The sequence below is a fragment of the Lissotriton vulgaris genome, chromosome 4_1, assembly GCF_964263255.1.
Source record: "Lissotriton vulgaris chromosome 4_1, aLisVul1.2, whole genome shotgun sequence".
Taxonomy (NCBI): Eukaryota; Metazoa; Chordata; class Amphibia; order Caudata; family Salamandridae; genus Lissotriton; species Lissotriton vulgaris.
In genome coordinates, this window is record NC_141691.1 from 317,439,629 (window position 1) to 317,462,539 (window position 22,911).

Consider the following 22,911-nt stretch of genomic DNA (forward strand, 5'->3'; position numbering starts at 1 on the left):
GAAGGGCAGCCCCTTGGCTCAATTTGTTAGTGTTTGTTCGCCCCTGATTTTAGGCCTTTTCCTGAGCTTTTCCTAAACCCAAGCCCTGCCCCCCCCCAGCCCCTCCCCTCTGCCTCTGCCTCTCATCTGCCTCGAGCACTGCCTCCTGGAGCTGGGCTCTCACTTGAGGCAGTTCTATGGCTGAGAATGTATGTATGTATGCATAGGCATTTATATAGCGCACTACTTACCCGTAGGGTCCCAAGGCGCTTCGACCGCTGCGAAACCCTTCCTGGCTTCCCTGAGAGATGGTCCCTTAATGGGTATCTCCAGGGTGAGACCAGGCATCCCCGGCGGTCTGGTGGGGCCGTTAGTGAAGATGAGGCAAGCTAATGCCCAGAGTTGCCGAGTGTGATCGCTGATCAGAGTGGGCACCGAGGCGAGAGAATTATCGAGTCCGCTGACCCTGGTCCAGAAACCTGCCGCGCCGGGAATCGAACCCTGGTCCCGGGCCGTCCTCTGCTCTCGGGTCTGCCGCCTCTAACCAGTGAGCCACGCTACTTCACAGAAGAGCAGGTTAGGTGGAATGGAGGCTGAGGCCTGAGGACTGAGGGTTTAGGGTTGAGAGCTGAATAGACCAGGGGCTGTGTACCCTAAAGGGAAGTGGAGGCGAGGCGAGATTCCCCCCAATGCCAATGTTCGAGCAGCCAAGATCGAGCAGCCAAGATCACACGGTGGCACACCGGGTACACTAGGCACATGAAACAGACACCGCATCTACTCAGCGAAACATCGTTTCCAGGACGCCGGGTTGTTGAGTGAGGACCGGGGAATGAAACGAGAAGAGGAGCAGAAGGTGAGCAAAAGGTGGAGGGCAGAACCCGGGCTTAAAGGAGAAGCCGCACTATGAGTTGAAAGGCCAGCCGCCGACAGCCGCAGGTGGCTCCTGGCTCCTGTGGCTCCCGACTTGCTCCTGCTCATCTCTCACCTCTGCCCTTGCCCTGCCTCGGCTGCTCGAGGCTGGACCGGCTGATCCTGTGCCCCCCGCCCTTGGTCCTTGGTCCGAAGCATGCTGCACCCAGTGACCATGTGACCCGCGTCCTGCGAGTCCACCGTGGAACCGTGTGAGCCGCAAGACTTCGGCGGGCAGGCAGGTGGCAAGAAAGTGATGAGCGGTCTGCAGCATGCTCCTCGCAGCGGCTCACCAGCAGCGGCTCTCCAGCAGCTTCTCTGCTTGGTTCAGCTTGGCTCAACGGCTCTGCTGCGCTGCAACTCTGGTCTGGTCAGAACTCTCGCAAGTGAATTCCCATAATAGAGTAGTTTATGAACCTAATATGTTCAAGGCAGATTATTTGTTTTCAACTGAGTAAAAGGAGTTTAATTCCCTGTGCCAACTTAAAAATACGAATTAAAAAAAACTGTACTAGAAGGAGTACTTGGCAGATAATCGTAGTCTATCATAGCTCAATATGCACAATAAAAATAACATTGAACAAGAAGCTTATGGAGTCAACAGCTGTCAAAAAAGCTCACACGGATGCATGCGTAATATAATGGATACATTCCAGCATCATATTTTCAGGCTCATTATGCACCACAGAACCTTCTCGTCGTCACTCAGAGTTTGGCTGCATAATGAATCTACAGACGCTTACCAGGACGTATGATGGCACTGCCCACTTACTAGAGAGGGGTCAAATTTTGTATTCCAGTAAATACACTTACAATGTTTAAAGGTATAATATTGTGGCTGTTGAGTAGTAGCCTTAATACTACGATGCAGACAGGCGGTGAATCTCACACCGATTGTGAATGGTAGTGCCTAAGGGCTAAGTTAGTGAGAAATGGGGTAGACCAAGTGGCAAGTTATTTGTAAGTTTAAGCACATTTGTGGTGCAATGGTGCAATAGTAAATACATTAATATTAACTAGTTTTACTGGAAATTGTTTTTCAGCATAAATGGTGGATTTCAGTGATGGTATGTGATGTCACTAAGGGAGTAGTCAGTAATGAAATGCCAGTAAATTGTAAGTGAAAGAATTTCAATTTTGGCCACAAGAGTTAGGAGCCCTTTTGGATGCAGCATTAACTTTACCTCCTTTGCATAGATCTGTGTTGCAAGGTTTTTTTTAAATACATTTACTATGAACTAGTATCCACAACTACCATTTTGACCATGTGAGTTCATCTGCTCAGGAGCGCATATAGCAAAAGAAATGGAATACATTGCACTGTAGAAATTAGAAAAAATAACAAGCAGAAAATCTTACCATGACACAATACTTGTGGCTTTCTCTGACTTAATGTTCTGCTACAATAAACCAGAAAACAATGACATATGTTAGATATATTTTATACAAACAGATGGGCATTTTTCATAACTAACTTTTCTATGCTTGGACACAGCCTGCATCGGAAAATTGTTTGGAGATGTTTAAGATAGCTTAGTTTTCCCTCTTTTTGCTTTGCTGATTGCTCTTCCAGCCATCAAAAATATATGGCATCTTTATTATGTTATTGTTTTATTAATGTACTGCTGAAAAGCTACCTACTGATGAGGTCACAAACATTTTGTAGTTTATGAAAGAAATTAGCACAAATCCGAATTTACTTTCTTTTTCTAGTTCCAGTCATTACTCAGGAGATCACCTCCTCAAGCCAAGAAATTCGGGGAAATGCTGAGAAGGAAAGCCCGACCCAGCCATTCCTTGCTTCCACGAAGGGGGGCTAATATTTCCAGTATCCTCCTGATTTTTCCTCTCTTGGATCAAGAAGAGGAATGTAAGATGCACGGATAGATCGCTGCTGTATGCAAATCTTAAAATCACCGCCTTTAATCTTCCCTTGATGGGATTGGGGAGAGATGGCAATTGCTAAGAGGGATGTTGGTGCTTGGGAGTCTGAGGAACTGACCCTGATGCATTCACCGGCAGGAATGAAACAAAGGAGAGGTTGTACTGTTTTGCCTGGTTGCTGATGTACAAAAGTGTTTGTGTCATGTCAGCATAAACGTTTCGGTCACAGACATATATAGTGCTAGCTTGCTGCCCACACATATGAGATACCTAGAGCCATCAAGCAGGCTGCAGCTTCTAATAATTTTTCATTGTGTACAGACCATGCTCACTATATGAGAGTGGTGTGTCTTCCTTGGATCCCACTATTTTTGCTTACCCAGCACATGCATGGTCTATTTTTCATTTTGGCAGAGACGTATCTCTGTTTATTGACGTTGCGAGAATGACCTCCTTCCCTGCCCAAATCTCTCAAAGGTCAACAACCTTACAGAACACTACAAATCAACAATCTTTGACATAATTGATGGTCTTGACCCCCTAAAGCTAAAAAGATCCAGAGTCAAAGACAAAAGCCCCTGGTTCAACGGATCCCTCAAAAATGAAAGGAGAACCCTCCGGCTAACAGAAAGAACCTGGAGACAGAACCCCTCAGCCTCCCAACTAAAACTTCTCCGACAGACCAAAAATGCTCACAACAGGAACATCCTCAAATCTAAAAAATACTTCTTTAGATCAGAACTGGAAAATACTAAAAACAGACTTCGTAAGCTCTTTGAAATAGTCAAGCACCAATCTAACAAACTGGCTAAAACTTCCTAAGAAACCTGAAAATCTCTAATAACCTGTTAGGAGTTCTCCTCCTTCTTTACAGCCAAATTTGCCTCCCTAGGAAAAGAACATAATTCCGCCACCAATATCTGACCTCTTCCTGACAGGTTCCATCTCTCCTCTCTTCCTCCCCAGACAACACCCAAGAACCAAGCGCACTGATCCAACTTCAAGTTATATGACGACTATTCCTTCTCGAAAATTCGATCCTCCTTAAATCATTCCCATTTGGACTACAATAATTAACGCTTCCCAACTACGAGGGTTCATACCTGACTCTCTAAAAGTGGAAAAGTCATCCCCATCTTAAAAAAAACCACAGTGAATCCTGCTACTCCAGACAATTTCAGACCAATATCCAACATCCCACTTCTAGCGAAAGCTCTGGTGAAATGTGTGCAACTTCAACTGAGCTAACACATCACCAACTTTAATCTGCATCCAATCCGGTTGAGACCTAGTACAGAAACTATTATTCTCCATATTGTGGATGATGCTGTTGAACCTCCTTGACCAAGGCAAACATGTCTCCTAATTCTACTGGATTTATCCTCGGCATTCGACACAGTCAACCAAGAGAAACTACTTCAACGCCTCAAATTCAGTATGGGAGTAAGGGGAACTGCCCTTGAATGGTTTAGATCCTTCCTCCGGAACCGCACCCAGGGATTCTTAATCAACAGTAATCTATCTGCTCCTTCCCCGATAACGATCAGAGTCCACCAAGGATCAACTCTTTCCCCAACCCTCTTAAATCTCTACCTTGAACCGTTAGCTGTATTACTACGTACCGCCAAGATCTCCTTCCACATGTGTGCCGATGATACCCAGATCTACATCAAAATTTCATCTCTAGAGGAGATCTATTCTTTGAATAAGGCCCTAAAGCTGATTGTTCAATGGCTTGCCTGAAACCAGCTCAAACTAAATGCAGAAATAACGGTTCTCCTACTAATATCCCCCCTAAAAGTAACACTGACATACGGTAATGGACCAAGTTGATCACAGCACTAAACTGCACACCGACCATAGTGGAATCTGCCAAATCTCTCAGAACAATCCTAGACAGCAAGTTGAATATGCGAAATCACATCAACTTGATGGCTAAAACTGCCAGGTTTCACCTGAACTCCAGAGGAAACTAAAACCTTTCCTTGATGCCTCGGACCTAAATATGGCAGTCCCGGCATTAGTTATCTCCAGAATCGAATACGGATGCTCAACACTTTCAGGCCTGCCCAAGATCTCCATGGCCCCCCTAAAAGCTTGCCTCAAAGCCAACGCCAGACTCTTAACAGGCTCAAACAAAGTCAACCACATCTCACCGCATCTGAAGGCATAGAATTGGCTTCCTCTTGATGCCAGAATCCAGCTCACAATGGCATGTTTCACCCGAAAAGCGCTACACACTAAATCCCCTGCATATCTTGCCCAGAAAATCATGGTTTCTGGGAGAGCCAGAAACTGCGGTCCGCCAGAGACTTTGTGCTCCAGCCACCCCGTTTCTGAAAGGAAAAGACTTACAATTGAGCTTTCACTGGGGCTCGCTTCCGTCTTTCATCAGAAGAATTCCCTCTATGTCAATGTTAGATTTGGGGGTCTCTAGTTGGCACAGGTAGGTACTTGTGACAAATAGGGACCCTCACCTCTAGTCAGGATAAAGGGATTACACTCCTAAAATAACACCTGCTCACCCCCTTGGTAGCTTGGCACGAGTAGACAGGCCTTATCTCAGAGGCGTTGAGTTAAGCATTTGTGACCACATACAGTAACCCAGTGACAACACTGCAAATGGACAACACACAGGTTTTATATAAAAAAGGAGACTTTATATAGAGTTACCACAAGACCATAAACGACAAAAATACACAATACTGTTACTTTAAGATGATAGATTAAGTTTAGTTCAATTCAGTTCTTAAATGCGACACTTTGCGTCAATGTACCTTAGGTTGTGTTGCGCTTCCACGACAAGCAATGTCGCAAAAAGAGAAATGCGGCAAAGTTCAGGTGCAAAGAAATAAAGACGTGAAGATCTTCCAGATGCGGCTTGCTTCTCAGGGATGCGAGAAGTTCTCGGTTCGATGCGTGGACTGCAGCGGCGACACCCTTGTTCGGCGATGCGACGGCAGCAGCTCCAGCGGCAACACTCTTCTCCCATGATGCGTGAAGCACAATGCGACAACTACAACGGCGACATCCAAGATGCAACAGCAGCAGCTCTGATGGCGGCGCGCTTCTCGGGGATGCGAGGTGCTCTTCTTAGATGCGGTGCAGTGCGACAGTTCCAGCGGCAACATCCTCCTTCCGAGTCGTTAAGGCAGGCACAGCAACGGCGACACGCTCCGACCTCGTTGCGTGATTCTTCTCCTGATGCGGTGCAGTGCAACAACTACAGCGGGGACACACTCCTTCGGAGTTGCAACGGCAGCAGCAGCGACACGCTTCCTCTTCGTTGCGGCATGCTTCTCTCCGAGGCGGTGCAGTGCAACAGTTCCAGCAGCGACACCCTTCTTCGGAGTTGCAATGGCAGGCACAGCGACGGCGACACACTTCTTCTCGTTGAGTCGCACTTCCAGCTCCACAGTTCCTCAGAAGGCCCAAAACAGCAGCAGGCACTTCCAAAAGAACTCTGGGGAGCTGGGGGTTGAAGTCTGTTGTCCCTGAGACTTCAGCAGGAAGCAAGCTCTTTTCCAAGCCCTTGGAGATTCTTCACAAGTTGAAAGCAAAGTACACAACGTTCCTTTCTCCTTCCTTTGGCAGTAAGGCAACCACTGCAGGCCAATCCCACAATTAGCACTTCAGCTTGGGAATAGTCTCTCCTCAGTTTCTTCAGGTTCCTATCCTCAGTAAAGGTTTCTTCTTGTTGTCCAAAAGTGATCTAATTTAATGGGATCAGGGTCCCAATATTTATACCCCAACATCCTTTGTTCTCTGAAGGGAGTGGGGCCTTTGCCCAGTCCAAACCAGTTCTGAAGCACTCTGTTTACCAGACTTCTCCTGTCCTTTTACAGTGCAGCGCAGGTACATCAGATGCCCCACAGGAGGTGGAGCCAGCATTGTGGAAGGCAAATACAGTCCTGGAGCCCTTTGTTTACAGGACTCCTTCTCTTCTTTCAGTGTGAAGGGTAGAAACATCAGCCTCTCCCCAGGAGGTAGAGCCAGCATTGTGGAAGGCAGGCACAGCCCTATTCAAGGTTCATGTGCAACTCCTCCCTCCCATCTAGATGCAGATCTCTCTATTCACCACAGGGTGACTCAGCCTGTCTCTTTGAATCCCCCAGCCCTCTCACTCACAAAACCAGACAAGGAATACACAACCTAGCAGAGGCAGACTTGAAAGGTTAGGCAAGCAAATACCTGCGTTCTAAAAGTGGTATTTGCAAACAGAGAATGTTCAAACCAACTTCACTAAAAGATGTATTTTATCATTCTGAGTTCAGGCATACTAAACTCGAATTTCCACCATGTTCTCTGAGACAGTTAGGATTATAAACACGTAATAATCTAACAGCCCATTCTGGCCTATGGAGAACAATAGTGACTAACAAAAATGGCTAAAATTCACTATTAGGAAATGCCACAAACATCAGGGCTTGTCCTACCTTATACTTGCAATGCACCCTGCCCTTCGGCCTACCATAGAGGTGACTGATATAAAGAGAAGGGAAGGTTTAGGGACTGGCAAGTGGATGCACTTGCCCAGTCAGCATGACAGTACCAGACTGCATACAGGCTCTGCAATGGCAGGCCTTAGACACATTTTACAAGGCTGCTTCTGTGGGTGGCACAACCAGTGCTGTAAGCCCACCAGCAGAATTTGTATTTACACGCCCTGGGCACACTCAGTGCACTAGACTAGGGTCAGACAAGTAAACCAAATAGCCAAACATGGAACCACTGATTAATACATCAATTTACAACAGGGAGCACTTGCACTGTGGCACTGGATAGCAGTGGCACAGTGCCCAAAGCATCAAACACCAGCAAAAATACATGAGGCAACAGCAAAAATGGAAGGGAGACCCACGCCAATGGTGCCATGTCTAACAGTCAATATTTAAAAAGGAAGCAAAAACCTTCCTAATGGGCAAGTTTCTCCCATAAATCATGCATTGCCCACACCACTCAGTGGCTTTGCTTATTTTTGTTGCCACTAGAGTTTGGACTGACTGGCTGCTATCCATCTTGGATTGGCGTGGTACTCCCACAAATGTAATTACTGGATTTCTCTGCATTATGATCTGAACATTGTATACACCCTGTTATTCTCCAAATGTGTCACTTCCTTCTATCCCACTTATGTTTTAGTTTTTTTCTTTGACTATTCCATACCTATATACAATTTGTTATCCCTGTAAAGCGCTCTGATAACCTAACGGGTCACGTTCGCACTCTATAAAACACTAAATAAATAAATATTTATTTGGAAACACAGACGAGAGAGGATGATTACCTACCAGTAGAGCAGGGCTAATTTATACGCTGCTCCTGTTTCCATTTGAATTGCTAGCATACATGATTGAGAGACACTTTTCACAAACACAAGGTAAATTGACACGCCACCTTGGCGGTTTATAACTCACTTAACTGCTTTTGGCAGTTGAACTGAATTACCTTCCACCCTTTCAGTAGGTTTTTTGAGGAAGATGACTAGAGTTGAGGGAGGTCCCGTATAATTGTTGTCTGGACCCCCAAGCGCAATGTTGATTTGATGTATTTCTTATGTGATGAGTACTTATTTTGACAAACTCTTGGCTCCTTTACTGAGGTGCTTTTGGTGCATATATGTAATTGAGTCTTTATTGTAGGGATCATGGACAATTGAGTTGAGGATTGGTGCATCTCTTTTTTGATGGATTCCAGTCTTTACAAGTATGTGTATTTAACCCGAATATCTTTGCACTGGAGCTGTTTTTATTTGAGATGGTGACTCTGTGTTCATTCTTTTGGGTATCTTTTGGAGCACTGTCTTTCCACCATCTTTTGAACTAGTTTGCAGGTTGGTCTCTATGATTATCTAATCTTCTGCCATTCTTTGCACAAATATGAGGATGTGTATGACACCTAGGTGTTTGGTCTTGTGTCATGTTCAATCTAATTGATTATATTGAAAAATCTGGTACCCCTTTAAACCTCATTGTTTTTAGTTCCAGAGTGATTTTGATGGTTGCTTCAAATTTAATTTTGTCCTGATGATCGTCTAATGAATTAATAGAGGTCGAAACACCTTTGGCGCCTTCCTTTGGCGAATTAAAAGGAAGCATGCATTGGGCCCAAATCACAGAACTAACTAAAGACAAAATCCTAAACTTACTACCATTTTGGTATTCACAGAAGGCACCCACTCATTTCGGTATTCACAGAAGTTAGGAGTCCTAACTTTAGGACTCCTAAAGGCCTTCTGTGAATACCGAAAGTCTTAATGTTAGGATTTTTCTCAGTTTAGGAGTAGTAAAGTTAGGACTCCTAAGTTTTGAGCAAACAGTATTGTTAAAGGGCAAAGTTTGTTAGGCCATTACCTGCAGAACTCCAGAGTGTGGATGGTGCCTGTCTGTCTCCTAGGAGATTCTGGATTGAGAAGCAGCTTCCAGCCCCCTGGCCAGCAAACATTGCCTGAGGTCGCAGGTACCTTTTCTAGGCTGCTATTGGATGCTACATGTGTGCACTGACTTGTGGTTGTATCTGGTGTTTCTAATGGATTCGAGTTAGTGTACTCATTCGTTCAGTATTTGAGGGTGCTGATTGGTTCCTGGGTCAGTGATTCTACGGATGTAAGGTTTAGGGTTAGGATCTGATTGGTGGATAGGTTTAGGGTTTCAGATTGGTTCCTGGGGCCGGATTTTCTATATGATTGGCTGCTGGGACAAGGGTCGGGACTGAGGCTGTGGTTAGGCTTTCTATTGGACTTAGGGCTTAGAGTTTCCTGCCTGATTGGCTGCTGAGACTAGGGCTGAGGTTAGGCTTTCTATTGGATGTAGTCTTAGGGTTTTGTGCGTGATTGCATGCTGGGACTTGGGCTGTGATTGGCCTTAAGAAGCTGCTTTTCTAATGGTACTAGGGGATTGGGGCTAGTGTGATTGGTTAGGGCTAGAGTTCCCAATTGGCAGAAGGGTTCACCTGATCGCTGAGGCCAGGGATCAGGGTGTCTCAGCGTGGGCATCGAGGGTAAGGGCAGAGAAGACATTGGCAGCTGCCTGTGTGAGCCTGTTCATGACTGATCAGGACCAGGGCCAGGAATGATTCCCCAGATTTACATACACCAACACCCACCCTAGCCCATCCACAACCAGAGTAACACACTCACAGCACATGTGCTCTACTAATTTACTACAAACTAACATCGATGGTGTATATCCACTAATGACTGTGAAGCAACTACTCGTACAACTCATTGAACTGGACTGTCAACTCAGTGCACATTCCACACCTTCCTGTAAATATTACCACACAAATCACATGTACACTTACAAAATAAAATACCTGAAGCACTAGAATTTGTGTTGTGAGTTTTATAGTGCAGTATTTACATATTTCCAGATGTCCAAGATGTGTAACAATTATGTACAGTATGCAGGCCAGAAACCCTCTGTAGCACCTAGGGAGACACAACAGAACAACAGTCACTGGTGTCATTGTTGCAACACACAGATCACAGCACACAAAATAACCTTATCTTCACAGCCACATTACACAATGTCTAGCAGATGTGCACAAATAAAGTCCTATACACATCTCTGCACAGAAATTCAAGTTCACAAAATACACACATGGGTGACAGTACATGTGGCCATTGGCCATTGCCACGCATAGCCATTCATGACAAGAACAACAACATCAGACAATGATCACATTGTACCTAGCCACCCACCTTCAAGTGAAGTAGCGGTCGATGAGCTGCTGGCGCTGGTCAACTCCTTCCTCCTCTCCACTGTTCTCATCACTGGAGTCTGGGCCCTGAGCAGGTTGTGGCCTTGGGTCATCACCATCATCCAGGAGCAGGGGGACCCTCCTGTGGATGGCCAGGTTGTGCAGCATACAGCATGCCACGAAGATCTGGCACACCTTCCCAGGCGAATATGCCAGTGCGCCACCGGTCCTGTCAAGGCACCGGAACCTTGACTTAAGCAGTCCGAAAGTCCGCTCAATCACCCGTCGGGTCCTGCCATGGGTGTCGTTGTAGCGAATGTCTGCTGGTGTCCGGGGATTCCGTAGTGGACTCAACAGCCATGGGCGACTGGGATATGCTGAGTCACCTGTGAAGGGAAAACACACATTGCAATGTTGTTGAGCCAGAGTGCAGAAAGTGAGACACAGCACGCCATTGCAGTAGTGAAACTCACCCACAATCCAGGCACGTTAAGGATGCATATTCTCCATCATCCGTGGCACCATGCTGTTCCTCATGATGTAAGAATCATGGGCCGAACCAGGAAACTTAGCACACACATGTGAAATTGTCATGTCTGCAAGGCACACCACCTGCACATTCATGGAGTGGTAGTGTTTGCGATTACGATAAATGTGCTCTGTCTCCTGCGGTGGCAACAGACCGACATGTGTGCAATCAATGGCACCGACTACATGTGGGATGGCCCCAAGAGCATAGAAGTCCGCCTTCACAGCAGCCAATTCACGTCCCCTGGGGAAATGTATGTACCGATTGCGACAGATCATCATGGCCGTAAGCACATCCCGCAGCACCATGCTGAACATGGGCTGCGACATTCCCCCAGCGTTGGCCACGGTCTCCTGGAAGGAACCAGTCGCAAAAAAGTGGAGTGCCGCCAACACCTCGTAGGTGGGTGTGAATGCCGTAGGATAGTGACGGCGAGGCTGCAGGTGGGGCTCCAATAGATCACACAGGATCTTCAGTGTTGCTCTGTCCAGCCTGAATTTTCTGATGATTGCCTCATCCTCCATGTCCTGCAGCACTGTCAGGTGACGGAGTAGATTCGGCCTCCTCCTAGTAAAGGAGTGAAATGCAAATGTCAGTGACAAGCAACATGTGATGAGCATGGCACAGAGCATAAATGAAGTAATGTGAAACAAAGGAGTACCAGAGTGATGCATGGCACTTCAGGTGACTTGGCTGGCCAATAGCCACACACAGAGGGCACGCCTCTCCAGTGACAATACACAAGTGCCACAAACACATCTTGGACAGTGGAAGTGGAAATTATGGAAGAACAATTCACATGTGCATAGAAGGTGCAGCTAGACCCGCAAATTCATAGTGATTCGCCATGTCTATCATACCCATCTGGTGTACCAGCCACACCTCTAAGCATCATGTGAGGTCGGAAAAGATTCATCAACACAATGATCACAGTAGCAGGGACACATCTGGTTGTGTGCATGAGCAGTTGTGAAAGGAGAAGTCTTGTCCGATACAATGCAGTGACAACTTCCAGGTGAAGGTCTGAAATGAGCCACAACACAGTACACGTCACTACAACATTCACAGCAGCTGTAGTCTGTCAATCATCATCAGCCATCATATTACACACTAATATGGATGAACAACAGGCCAAAGTGTATCACACTGAACGTGCGTCCACCTGTGGATGACATGGCTGTGTGGCATCGTGTGTACAATGATGTGCCCATCACCATGTTGCTGCAGGGTGCTCAGACAGTGGGCCTGATTGTAATACACAGCAATGTGTACGAACATGGCAGTGACTACCGCCGGTCCCCGGCGGTGTGACCCCAGCACCACCCCCTTCAGGAGTGTGTCAACCATTGGCATATGGACGTGTCACCAGGGCGCTGGCATGCTCCGCGGCATGACTCGCGGTAACTACCGCCGGTCCCTGGCGGTGTGACCCCAGCACCACCCCCTTCAGGAGTGTGTCAGCCATTGGCATGTGGACGTGTCACCATGGCGCTGGCATGCTCCGCGGCATGACTCGCTGTAACTACCGCCGGTCCCCGGCGGTGTGACCCCAGCACCACCCCCTTCAGGAGTGTGTCAGCTATTGGCATATGGACGTGTCACCATGGCGCTGGCATGCTCCGCGGCATGACTCGCGGTAACTACCGCCGGTCCCCGGCGGTGTGACCCCAGCACCACCCTCTTCAGGAGTGTGTCAGCCATTGGCATATGGACGTGTCACCATGGCGCTGGCATGCTCCACGGCATGACTCGCGGTAACTACCGCCGGTCCCCGGCGGTGCACCACTGCCGTGGAGCTTTGCATCCAGCCAATGGCATCGATGATGGCGTTGGCATGATGCAGATTTGAAAGTCGCCGGAGGTGTGCTCCGCTACCGCGGAAGCGGTCATTGGATGCTTTTGAATGATGCACCATCCCGGAAGCGCACTCGGGACGGCCGCGGAGCGTGACCGCCGTGGAGCTATGCATCCAGCCAATGGCATCGATGATGGCGTTGGCATGATGCAGATTTGAAAGTCGCCGGAGGTGTGCTCCGCTGGATGCTTTTGAATGATGCACCATCGCGGAAGCGCACTCCGGACGGCCGCAGAGCGTGACCGCCGTGGAGCTATGCATCCAACCAATGGCATCGATGATGGCGTTGGCATGATGCAGATTTGAAAGTCGTCGGAGGTGTGCTCCGCTACCGCGGAGGTGGTCATTGGATTCTTTTGAATGAGGCACACCCGGACTTCCAATTGAAGCAGCTTTCAAGCCTCCTAAGGACCACAGGGGGCTATAAATCTGTGGGAGTTACCTTACATTCCCACTGCTCCAAGAGCCTGCTGCCTGCGACTATCTCCTGCTGCCTGAGACCCTGTCCTGCTGCCTGCGACTATCTCCAGCTGCCTGGGACCCTGCCCTGCTGCCTGGGACCCTGCCCTGCTGCCTGGGACCCTGCCCTGCTGCCTGGGATCCTGTCCTGCTGCCTGGGACCCTGTCCTGCTGCCTGGGACCCTGCCCTGCTGCCTGGGACCCTGCCCTGCTGCCTGGGACCCTGTCCTGCTGCCTGGGACCCTGCCCTGATGCCTGTGACCCTGTCCTGCTGCCTGGGTCCCTGTCCTGCTGCCTGGGACCCTGTCCTGCTGCTCCAAGAGCCTGCTGGCTGGGACCCCTCACAACTCAGTTCTGCCACAGGTCTGCCATTTACACTGTGATGTCGAGAACAGAGAAGATCCGTGCCAGTCCATTCACGAGTGAGGAGCTAGATGTCCTTGTGGACGGGGTGCTGGCACAGTACCCACGACTGTTTGGTGGTCCCAATGTTGTGGTAAGTCGCCATGAACGGAGCTGCAGGGCAGGGTGGTGTCAGACGTGTAGTCGTGTGGCTGCAGTACATGCTTGGGGATGTGGGGTGATGACTTACAGTGACAGATAGGCTGTTTCCTGCTCGAGGTAGTGTGTGTGTTGCAATGTGAGTCTTCCCTAGGCCTGTACTTGTATGTGTGAGTGGGGGTGTGTGACATTGGCGCACATGCTGAACCAACAGTTGTTAGCCTTTTAGATGCCAGGACAGTGAACGCTTGGGCTGAAATTTAAGGGTGCCCCTGTAGTGAGAGTCAGTGTGAGCCACTGAGTGGGTTCAGTGGCAGCATAGACAAACCTTGAACATCAGGCAACTTACATGGCACAGTTGCTTCACAGTCATTAGTGGATATACACCATCGATGCCCTGTGCCATTTTCTATTTCAACACTGCTGTCGATGCATTTGTGTTGATGCATCATGCCTTTGTGTGCATATCATGGAGACTAGGGACCACAATGTGTGCATGCATACACTAATATTTATGCCATGCAGAGGCTACGCACAGTTCTGGAGGGAGGGAGGTTACTGTTAGTCCAGAGTCTTTGTCTGGCTGCTGTGATGATAGATGCTGACATCTTACATTGTGTAAATGTTCTTTTGCTCTTCTTTACTCTCATGCCTGCAGCTCAAGGTACACCAACGTAACACCGTGTGGAGGGCGATTGCACAAGAGGTGGGACGACATCAGCAGACTGGCTAAGCAAGTGGCAGAGATGACCTTGGGTATGGTACCACGCACAGGACGTTTGGAACGTCGCACCATGACTCTGCTGATGGCACGCATACTGGCAGTGACCAATCCAGACCTGGATGCACGTCTGAAGGGGCATCAGCAGCAAGACAGAGAAGGTGAGTATCTGGGGAGGGAGAGTTTGTCTGGGAGTGGATGCATGTGTACAGGGCCGGTGCCAGCGGTGACACATGTGATGTGCGTGTGTTGCCATGCTGTGTCATGTGATGTGTGTGGCCACTGTGATGTGTGCCTGTATGAGGCATAGCGCCACCATGGCCTTACTGTACTGCCCATGCATGCAGTTCTCAGTCATTGACAGAATTTATTTGTCCGCATGGTCTCTCTGCTCTGTGATGGTGTGGGGAGTAGATATTGTGCCTGACTGGTGTGTCCATTTGATGAGTATCACACCATGTCTGTGTACTTTGCATGCATCCATGATGTTTGAGGCCCACTCATCCAGCGATATTGTGTAGCCTGATTGCCACATGGTGTTTGCTATGGCCTACTTGGCACAGTGGCATGTGTGGTGAATACAGGTGTGTGTGGTCCCCTCTGATTCCCTGTAGGGGTGTAATTGGTGATGTATGTTGTGGCTACATCATGTCCGTGGGGATGGTCAATGTGGGCTGGGGGAATACCATCCATGAGCAGGGTGTGGTGCTGTGTGGCATCTACATGCCTCAATCCAGGAAGGTTGTCTGCATGACAGGCACTGTTGTGGTGTATATCGTGTGTAGATGCACAGTGTTTGCAGGGTGTGTTGGTTCAGATGTAGCTCTAGGCCTCTACTATGCAGTATTGATCAGCTGTGTTGTGTACAGATGATGACACTTACACAAACCTGTTTTTCTCACAAATGCAGATTCGCAAGACAACACAGCGGTACATGATCCTGAGACAAGTGTTGGCGAGACCAGCACGACAGCGGCAGCGGAGGCAAGTGGGACTGAGCCAAGTGACACTGAGAACACCAGCGCTCCTGAGAGTGACAGGAGTATGCATGAGGAATCTGTAGCTGAGACACAAAGTACCACTTCATCTGAGGCCGGCGGGGATGCATCCCTGTCTGCAGCATCTGACACCCAGCGGCCAGTGCCCAGCCTCCCATCCACTTCCTCTGGTGCAGCCCGTATCCGTGTTACTAAGAGGGGAGGTGTGACATTCAGACATGGCAGTGCTGCCCCTGCACCTGTCCCCCCTGCTGCCCTCAGTGCAGAGTGCGTAGAGCTCCTGCTCCAACTTTGCGTGGGCCAGTCCGCCCTGCTCAATGCCTTCAGCGCCCACGATAACAAATTAGGCCAGGTTCTAGCTTTCATGGAGGGCATACACTCTGACGTGGGTGGGCTTCACCGCACAGTCCAGTCATTGTCAGCCACAGTCACAACAGGCCTACAACAGGCACATGGTTCCATTGCAGCTCAGGTGCCAGTGACGTCCACACATTCAGGGGACACATCAGAAGACATTGTCCACTTGGGACCTACGTCTACTAAACGGTACAACACTAGGAGCACAGGTCAAACACAAAGCAAACAATCCGGTCCACAGACTCCATCCCAGAAGAAGAGCAGTGCCCCCCCATTATGCACGGACAAGGCGAAGTCACAGAAAAGTAAGGCCACTAGATCATTGTCCAAATCATCTACCTCACATGCTGCAGAGCCATCACCAGATCATGACTCAGCGATGTCCACAGAGGATGTGTGGCATGTCATGGCTACACCTGGGGAGAGCACAGGGACACAACCACCCACCACATCGACACCAAAGAAAAGTACCTCGAGGCAGGTGGAGGAGCGCCCTGTTGGGACAAGCCCAATAATTGGGGTAGAGGAGAGCCCTGTTGTGACCAGCCCAATGGTAAAGGCAGGGAATCCCAGTGTTGTGACCAGCCCTGGCAAGGAGGGACAGGAGGGCACTGCGGACAACACCCCTGGGGGTAGTGGTAAGGTGGTCACTGTCAGGGGTACACCTTCCAGAGAGGGTAGGGTGGTCCGGAGGCGTAGCCAGCCAAAGCGTGATGCAGGATCAAGCACATCACCCGAGGGAGTGCCAGTGTGTGCCCCTGATGTGCCACAGTTGGTGTGTGTGCCTATTCTGCCATCTCCACTTCCCATCAACCCCAAGACAGGCAAGCCATTTCATGTACCAAAAAAGTGGAAGGGCACCCCTCCAACCTCTCCCACCCACACTGTGTCAAGGGTGTGCATGACTCCACCGCCATGTGCCACGGTGCCACCTGGTCCACACAGCCCTCCACCTTGCAGGCCCTCTGTAATTGGCACATGACATGGCCCTCTGGCACACCAGTCGAATAGTCCTGCTGTCCATGACACACATATTTACAACAAGGGGTGGTGAGGGACAGAGTCTCTGAATTAAGCAGAAAGCTCTCACCCAGTCAAGAGATCAGGGCTAGATCCAACACCGTATTTTAGCTCACTGCACCATCCCAGTTTCAGAACCTGGCTGTATGCAAATTAGTCTGTTCCTGTCCCAGTGCATGATGGGAACAGGGCAAACCAAACTACAAAAGCCAATTCTTACACTGGGAAGGAAACAAGCTCCCGGGGACAGGTTTCTGGCATTACAGCCGTCTTCGGCCCGGTTTGCTTGAATCCTGATGGTGCAATGAGCAAGGGTCTCACATCTGAGAATACCCTTCCACGCTTAGGGTGGACAAAAATATTTACAACAAGGGGTGGTGAGGGACAGAGTCTCTGAATTAAGCAGAAAGCTCTCACCCAGTCAAGAGATCAGGGCTAGATCCAACACCGTTTTTTAGCTCACTGCACCATCCCAGTTTCAGAACCTGGCTGTATGCAAATTAGTCTGTTCCTGTCCCAGTGCATGATGGGAACAGGGCAAACCAAACTACAAAAGCCAATTCTTACACTGGGAAGGAAACAAGCTCCCGGGGACCGGTTTCTGGCATTACAGCCGTCTTCGGCCCGGTTTGCTTGAATCCTGATGGTGCAATGAGCAAGGGTCTCACATCTGAGAATACCCTTCCACGCTTAGGGTGGACAAAAATATTTACAACAAGGGGTGGTGAGGGACAGAGTCTCTGAATTAAGCAGAAAGCTCTCACCCAGTCAAGAGATCAGGGCTAGATCCAACACCGTTTTTTAGCTCACTGCACCATCCCAGTTTCAGAACCTGGCTGTATGCAAATTAGTCTGTTCCTGTCCCAGTGCATGATGGGAACAGGGCAAACCAAACTACAAAAGCCAATTCTTACACTGGGAAGGAAACAAGCTCCCGGGGACCGGTTTCTGACATTACAGCCGTCTTCGGCCCGGTTTGCTTGAATCCTGATGGTGCAATGAGCAAGGGTCTCACATCTGAGAATACCCTTCCACGCTTAGGGTGGACAAAAATATTTACAACAAGGGGTGGTGAGGGACAGAGTCTCTGAATTAAGCAGAAAGCTCTCACCCAGTCAAGAGATCAGGGCTAGATCCAACACCGTTTTTTAGCTCACTGCACCATCCCAGTTTCAGAACCTGGCTGTATGCAAATTAGTCTGTTCCTGTCCCAGTGCATGATGGGAACAGGGCAAACCAAACTACAAAAGCCAATTCTTACACTGGGAAGGAAACAAGCTCCCGGGGACCGGTTTCTGGCATTACAGCCGTCTTCGGCCCGGTTTGCTTGAATCCTGATGGTGCAATGAGCAAGGGTCTCACATCTGAGAATACCCTTCCACGCTTAGGGTGGACAAAAATATTTACAACAAGGGGTGGTGAGGGACAGAGTCTCTGAATTAAGCAGAAAGCTCTCACCCAGTCAAGAGATCAGGGCTAGATCCAACACCGTTTTTTAGCTCACTGCACCATCCCAGTTTCAGAACCTGGCTGTATGCAAATTAGTCTGTTCCTGTCCCAGTGCATGATGGGAACAGGGCAAACCAAACTACAAAAGCCAATTCTTACACTGGGAAGGAAACAAGCTCCCGGGGACCGGTTTCTGGCATTACAGCCGTCTTCGGCCCGGTTTGCTTGAATCCTGATGGTGCAATGAGCAAGGGTCTCACATCTGAGAATACCCTTCCACGCTTAGGGTGGACAAAAATATTTACAACAAGGGGTGGTGAGGGACAGAGTCTCTGAATTAAGCAGAAAGCTCTCACCCAGTCAAGAGATCAGGGCTAGATCCAACACCGTTTTTTAGCTCACTGCACCATCCCAGTTTCAGAACCTGGCTGTATGCAAATTAGTCTGTTCCTGTCCCAGTGCATGATGGGAACAGGGCAAACCAAACTACAAAAGCCAATTCTTACACTGGGAAGGAAACAAGCTCCCGGGGACCGGTTTCTGGCATTACAGCCGTCTTCGGCCCGGTTTGCTTGAATCCTGATGGTGCAATGAGCAAGGGTCTCACATCTGAGAATACCCTTCCACGCTTAGGGTGGACAAAAATATTTACAACAAGGGGTGGTGAGGGACAGAGTCTCTGAATTAAGCAGAAAGCTCTCACTCAGTCAAGAGATCAGGGCTAGATCCAACACTGTTTTTTAGCTCACTGCACCATCCCAGTTTCAGAACCTGGCTGTATGCAAATTAGTCTGTTCCTGTCCCAGTGCATGATGGGAACAGGGCAAACCAAACTACAAAAGCCAATTCTTACACTGGGAAGGAAACAAGCTCCCGGGGACCGGTTTCTGGCATTACAGCCGTCTTCGGCCCGGTTTGCTTGAATCCTGATGGTGCAATGAGCAAGGGTCTCACATCTGAGAATACCCTTCCACGCTTAGGGTGGACAAAAATATTTACAAGGGGTGGTGAGGGACAGAGTCTCTGAATTAAGCAGAAAGCTCTCACCCAGTCAAGAGATCAGGGCTAGATCCAACACCGTTTTTTAGCTCACTGCACCATCCCAGTTTCAGAACCTGGCTGTATGCAAATTAGTCTGTTCCTGTCCCAGTGCATGATGGGAACAGGGCAAACCAAACTACAAAAGCCAATTCTTACACTGGGAAGGAAACAAGCTCCCGGGGGCCGGTTTCTGGCATTACAGCCGTCTTCGGCCCGGTTTGCTTGAATCCTGATGGTGCAATGAGCAAGGGTCTCACATCTGAGAATACCCTTCCACGCTTAGGGTGGACAAAAATATTTACAACAAGGGGTGGTGAGGGACAGAGTCTCTGAATTAAGCAGAAAGCTCTCACCCAGTCAAGAGATCAGGGCTAGATCCAACACCGTTTTTTAGCTCACTGCACCATCCCAGTTTCAGAACCTGGCTGTATGCAAATTAGTCTGTTCCTGTCCCAGTGTGAAGAATTGGCTTGGTAGTTTAGTCTGCCCTGTTCCCATGATGCACTGGGCCAGGGAGAGACTGATTTGCATATAGCCAGGTTCTGAGCTGGGATGGGGCAGTGAGATAAATAACGGTGATGGATCAAGCCCTGATCTTTGGACTGGGTAAGAGTGGTCTGTTTAATTCAGACACTCTGTTCATCACCACCCCTTTTTCTGAATCGTTTTTGGCCACTATAGGTGTGGCAGGGTATACTCAGACATGAGTCCCTTTCTCACTGCTCCATCAGGATTCAAGCAAGCCGGGCCGAAGACGGCTGAAATGCCAGAAACCGGTCCCCGGTAGCTTGTCTCCTATCTGGTGAAGAATTGGCTTGGTAGTTTAGTCTGCCCTATTCCCATGATGCACTGGGCCAGGGACAGACTGATTTGCATATAGCCAGGTTCTGAGCTGGGATGGGGCAGTGAGATAAATAACGGTGATGGATCAAGCCCTGATCTTTGGACTGGGTAAGAGTGGTCTGTTTAATTCAGACACTCTGTTCATTACCACCCCTTTTTCTGAATCGTCCATGACACACAGCCAGGTCACAGTCCGCATGACAGCCTGGAGTGAGTTGACAACACCCTCATATGCTTGTGCCACACACAGGTGTGCTACTCAGGACCATTGCTTGCAGCCTGGGTGTGTTGCTAACCCTGTTGCTCTGATGTGCTGTGCTCTCCCCTGCCAAGGACTCTGGGCCTGTTGCTCTGATGTGCTGTGCTCTCCCCTGTGCAGCCTCTCATGTACTTGCTGTCTCCCCTGCCAAGGACTCTGGGCCTGTTGCTCTGATGTGCTGTGCTCTCCCCTGCCAAGGACTCTGGGCCTGTTGCTCTGATGTGCTGTGCTCTCCCCTGTGCAGCCTCTCATGTACTTGCTGTCTCCCCTGCCAAGGACTCTGGGCCTGTTGCTCTGATGTGCTGTGCTCTCCCCTGCCAATGACTCTGGGCCTGTTGCTCTGATGTGCTGTGCTCTCCCCTGTGCAGCCTCTCATGTACTTGCTGTCTCCCCTGCCAAGGACTCTGGGCCTGTTGCTCTGATGTTCTGTGCTCTCCCCTGTGCAGCCTCTCATGTACTTGCTGTCTCCCCTGCCAAGGACTCTGGGCCTGTTGCTCTGATGTGCTGTGCTCTCCCCTGTGCAGCCTCTCATGTACTTGCTGTCTTCCCTGCCAAGGACTCTGGGCCTGTTGCTCTGATGTGCTGTGCTCTCCCCTGTGCAGCCTCCCATGTACTTGCTGTCTCCCCTGCCAAGGACTCTGGGCCTATTGCTCTGATGTGCTGTGCTCACCCCTGACAAGGACTCTGGGCCTGTTGCTCTGATGTGCTTTGCTCTCCCCTGTGCAGCCTCTCATGTACTTGCTGTCTCCCCTGCCAAGGACTCTGGGCCTGTTGCTCTGATGTGCTGTGCTCTCCCCTGTGCAGCCTCTCATGTACTTGCTGTCTCCCCTGCCAAGGACTCTGGGCCTGTTGCTCTGATGTGCTGTGCTCTCCCCTGTGCAGCCTCTCATGTACTTGCTGTCTCCCCTGCCAAGGACTCTGGGCCTGTTGCTCTGATGTGCTGTGCTCTCCCCTGCCAAGGACTCTGGGCCTGTTGCTCTGATGTGCTTTGCTCTCCCCTGTGCAGCCTCTCATGTACTTGCTGTCTCCCCTGCCAAGGACTCTGGGCCTGTTGCTCTGATGTGCTGTGCTCTCCCCTGCCAAGGACTCTGGGCCTGTTGCTCTGATGTGCTGTGCTCTCCCCTGTGCAGCCTCTCATGTACTTGCTGTTTCCCCTGCCAAGGACTCTGGGCCTGTTGCTCTGATGTGCTGTGCTCTCCCCTGTGCAGCCTCTCATGTACTTGCTGTCTCCCCTGCCAAGGACTCTGGGCCTGTTGCTCTGATGTGCTGTGCTCTCCCCTGTGCAGCCTCTCATGTACTTGCTGTCTCCCCTGCCAAGGACTCTCGGCCTGTTGCTCTGATGTGCTGTGCTCTCCCCTGCCAAGGACTCTGGGCCTGTTGCTCTAATGTGCTCTGCTCTCCCCTGTGCAGCCTCTCATGTACTTGCTGTCTCCCCTGCCATGGACTCTGACGTTCCTGTTAATGTATGACCTCTGCATAGTCTCTGCCATTAGTACATGGTTGTGTGGCTTGCTGTTGTCTACTGATGTTGTTTTGCTACATCTGTGCAGTATATGAATAAATATTGAAACTTCTGGTGTGTGTTTTCTCAGTCTCATTGCTGATTGAAATCATTTCCTTGTTTGCATTTGCTTGACAGTTTACCATGCTCTGTTGCTCAGTTATACTTTGCTAGCCTCTTTGTGGCCATCTTATTTTCATACAGGGGTGACGGCCTATTCAGTCCATTCTGGACCAGCTGATGTGGAACTCTGTACTGGCTATGTCACAGACACAGCTACAGTCCTGTTGGGGATTTGCTATTGCTGCATACACTGTTCACAGGTCACCTTGGGAGGACACTGGCAGCACAGGGTGGGCAGCTGTTCAGTGGTTTTGTAGCTGTATGTGATGTCATGGGGTATGTGTGTGTTATCCTTTCTGTGTGCCGAGGCGTGTATGTGTATGGTCATCTTGTGTTGGCCCTTAGTCCAGGTGGCATGGCTTACATGGCATGTGTGGTGTTGGGTGTGGAAGAGGTCTGCAGTGTGTAGGGTCTTGGTTTGTGGTGTATGTATGTGTACCCCTGTATGGTGTGAGGCACACATGTGTGTACCAGGAGTTGTAGGGCTGTTTTTGGTTTTGTCCTGGCCTGTATGGATGCATTTTTGCCATTGTGTGGGCTATGGGGAGTGCACTGGTGTTGTGTGTTCATTGGCAGCCACTCCTGCAGTGCCTCTGTCCCTGGTTGTGTGTTGCAGTGTTTGTGTATTGTGTAAGCATGGGCGGAAAATCCGTTTCGCTCGCGGATTTTGCGGATTTTCGGTAAATTCGCAATTCGCGAGATTCGCGAATCTCCCGCAAAATCCGCAAATCCACGAGCAGCGGATTTTATGGCTTGCTCGCACTGTTCGCGTGAGTTCG

At 49.5% G+C, this 22,911-nt stretch overlaps 1 protein-coding gene across 2 annotated transcripts in view; it reads right to left on the minus strand.

The window, feature by feature from the left end:
* Window positions 1-22,911, minus strand: part of ADGRG4 (adhesion G protein-coupled receptor G4) — a 1,454,718-nt gene that overhangs the window by 905,161 nt on the left and 526,646 nt on the right. For both annotated transcript variants that reach the window (XM_086918649.1, XM_086918650.1), the window contains exon 10: window positions 2,251-2,291. In XM_086918649.1, coding sequence (XP_086774775.1) covers window positions 2,251-2,291 — 41 coding nt within the window. The remainder of the gene's footprint in view (window positions 1-2,250; window positions 2,292-22,911) is intronic.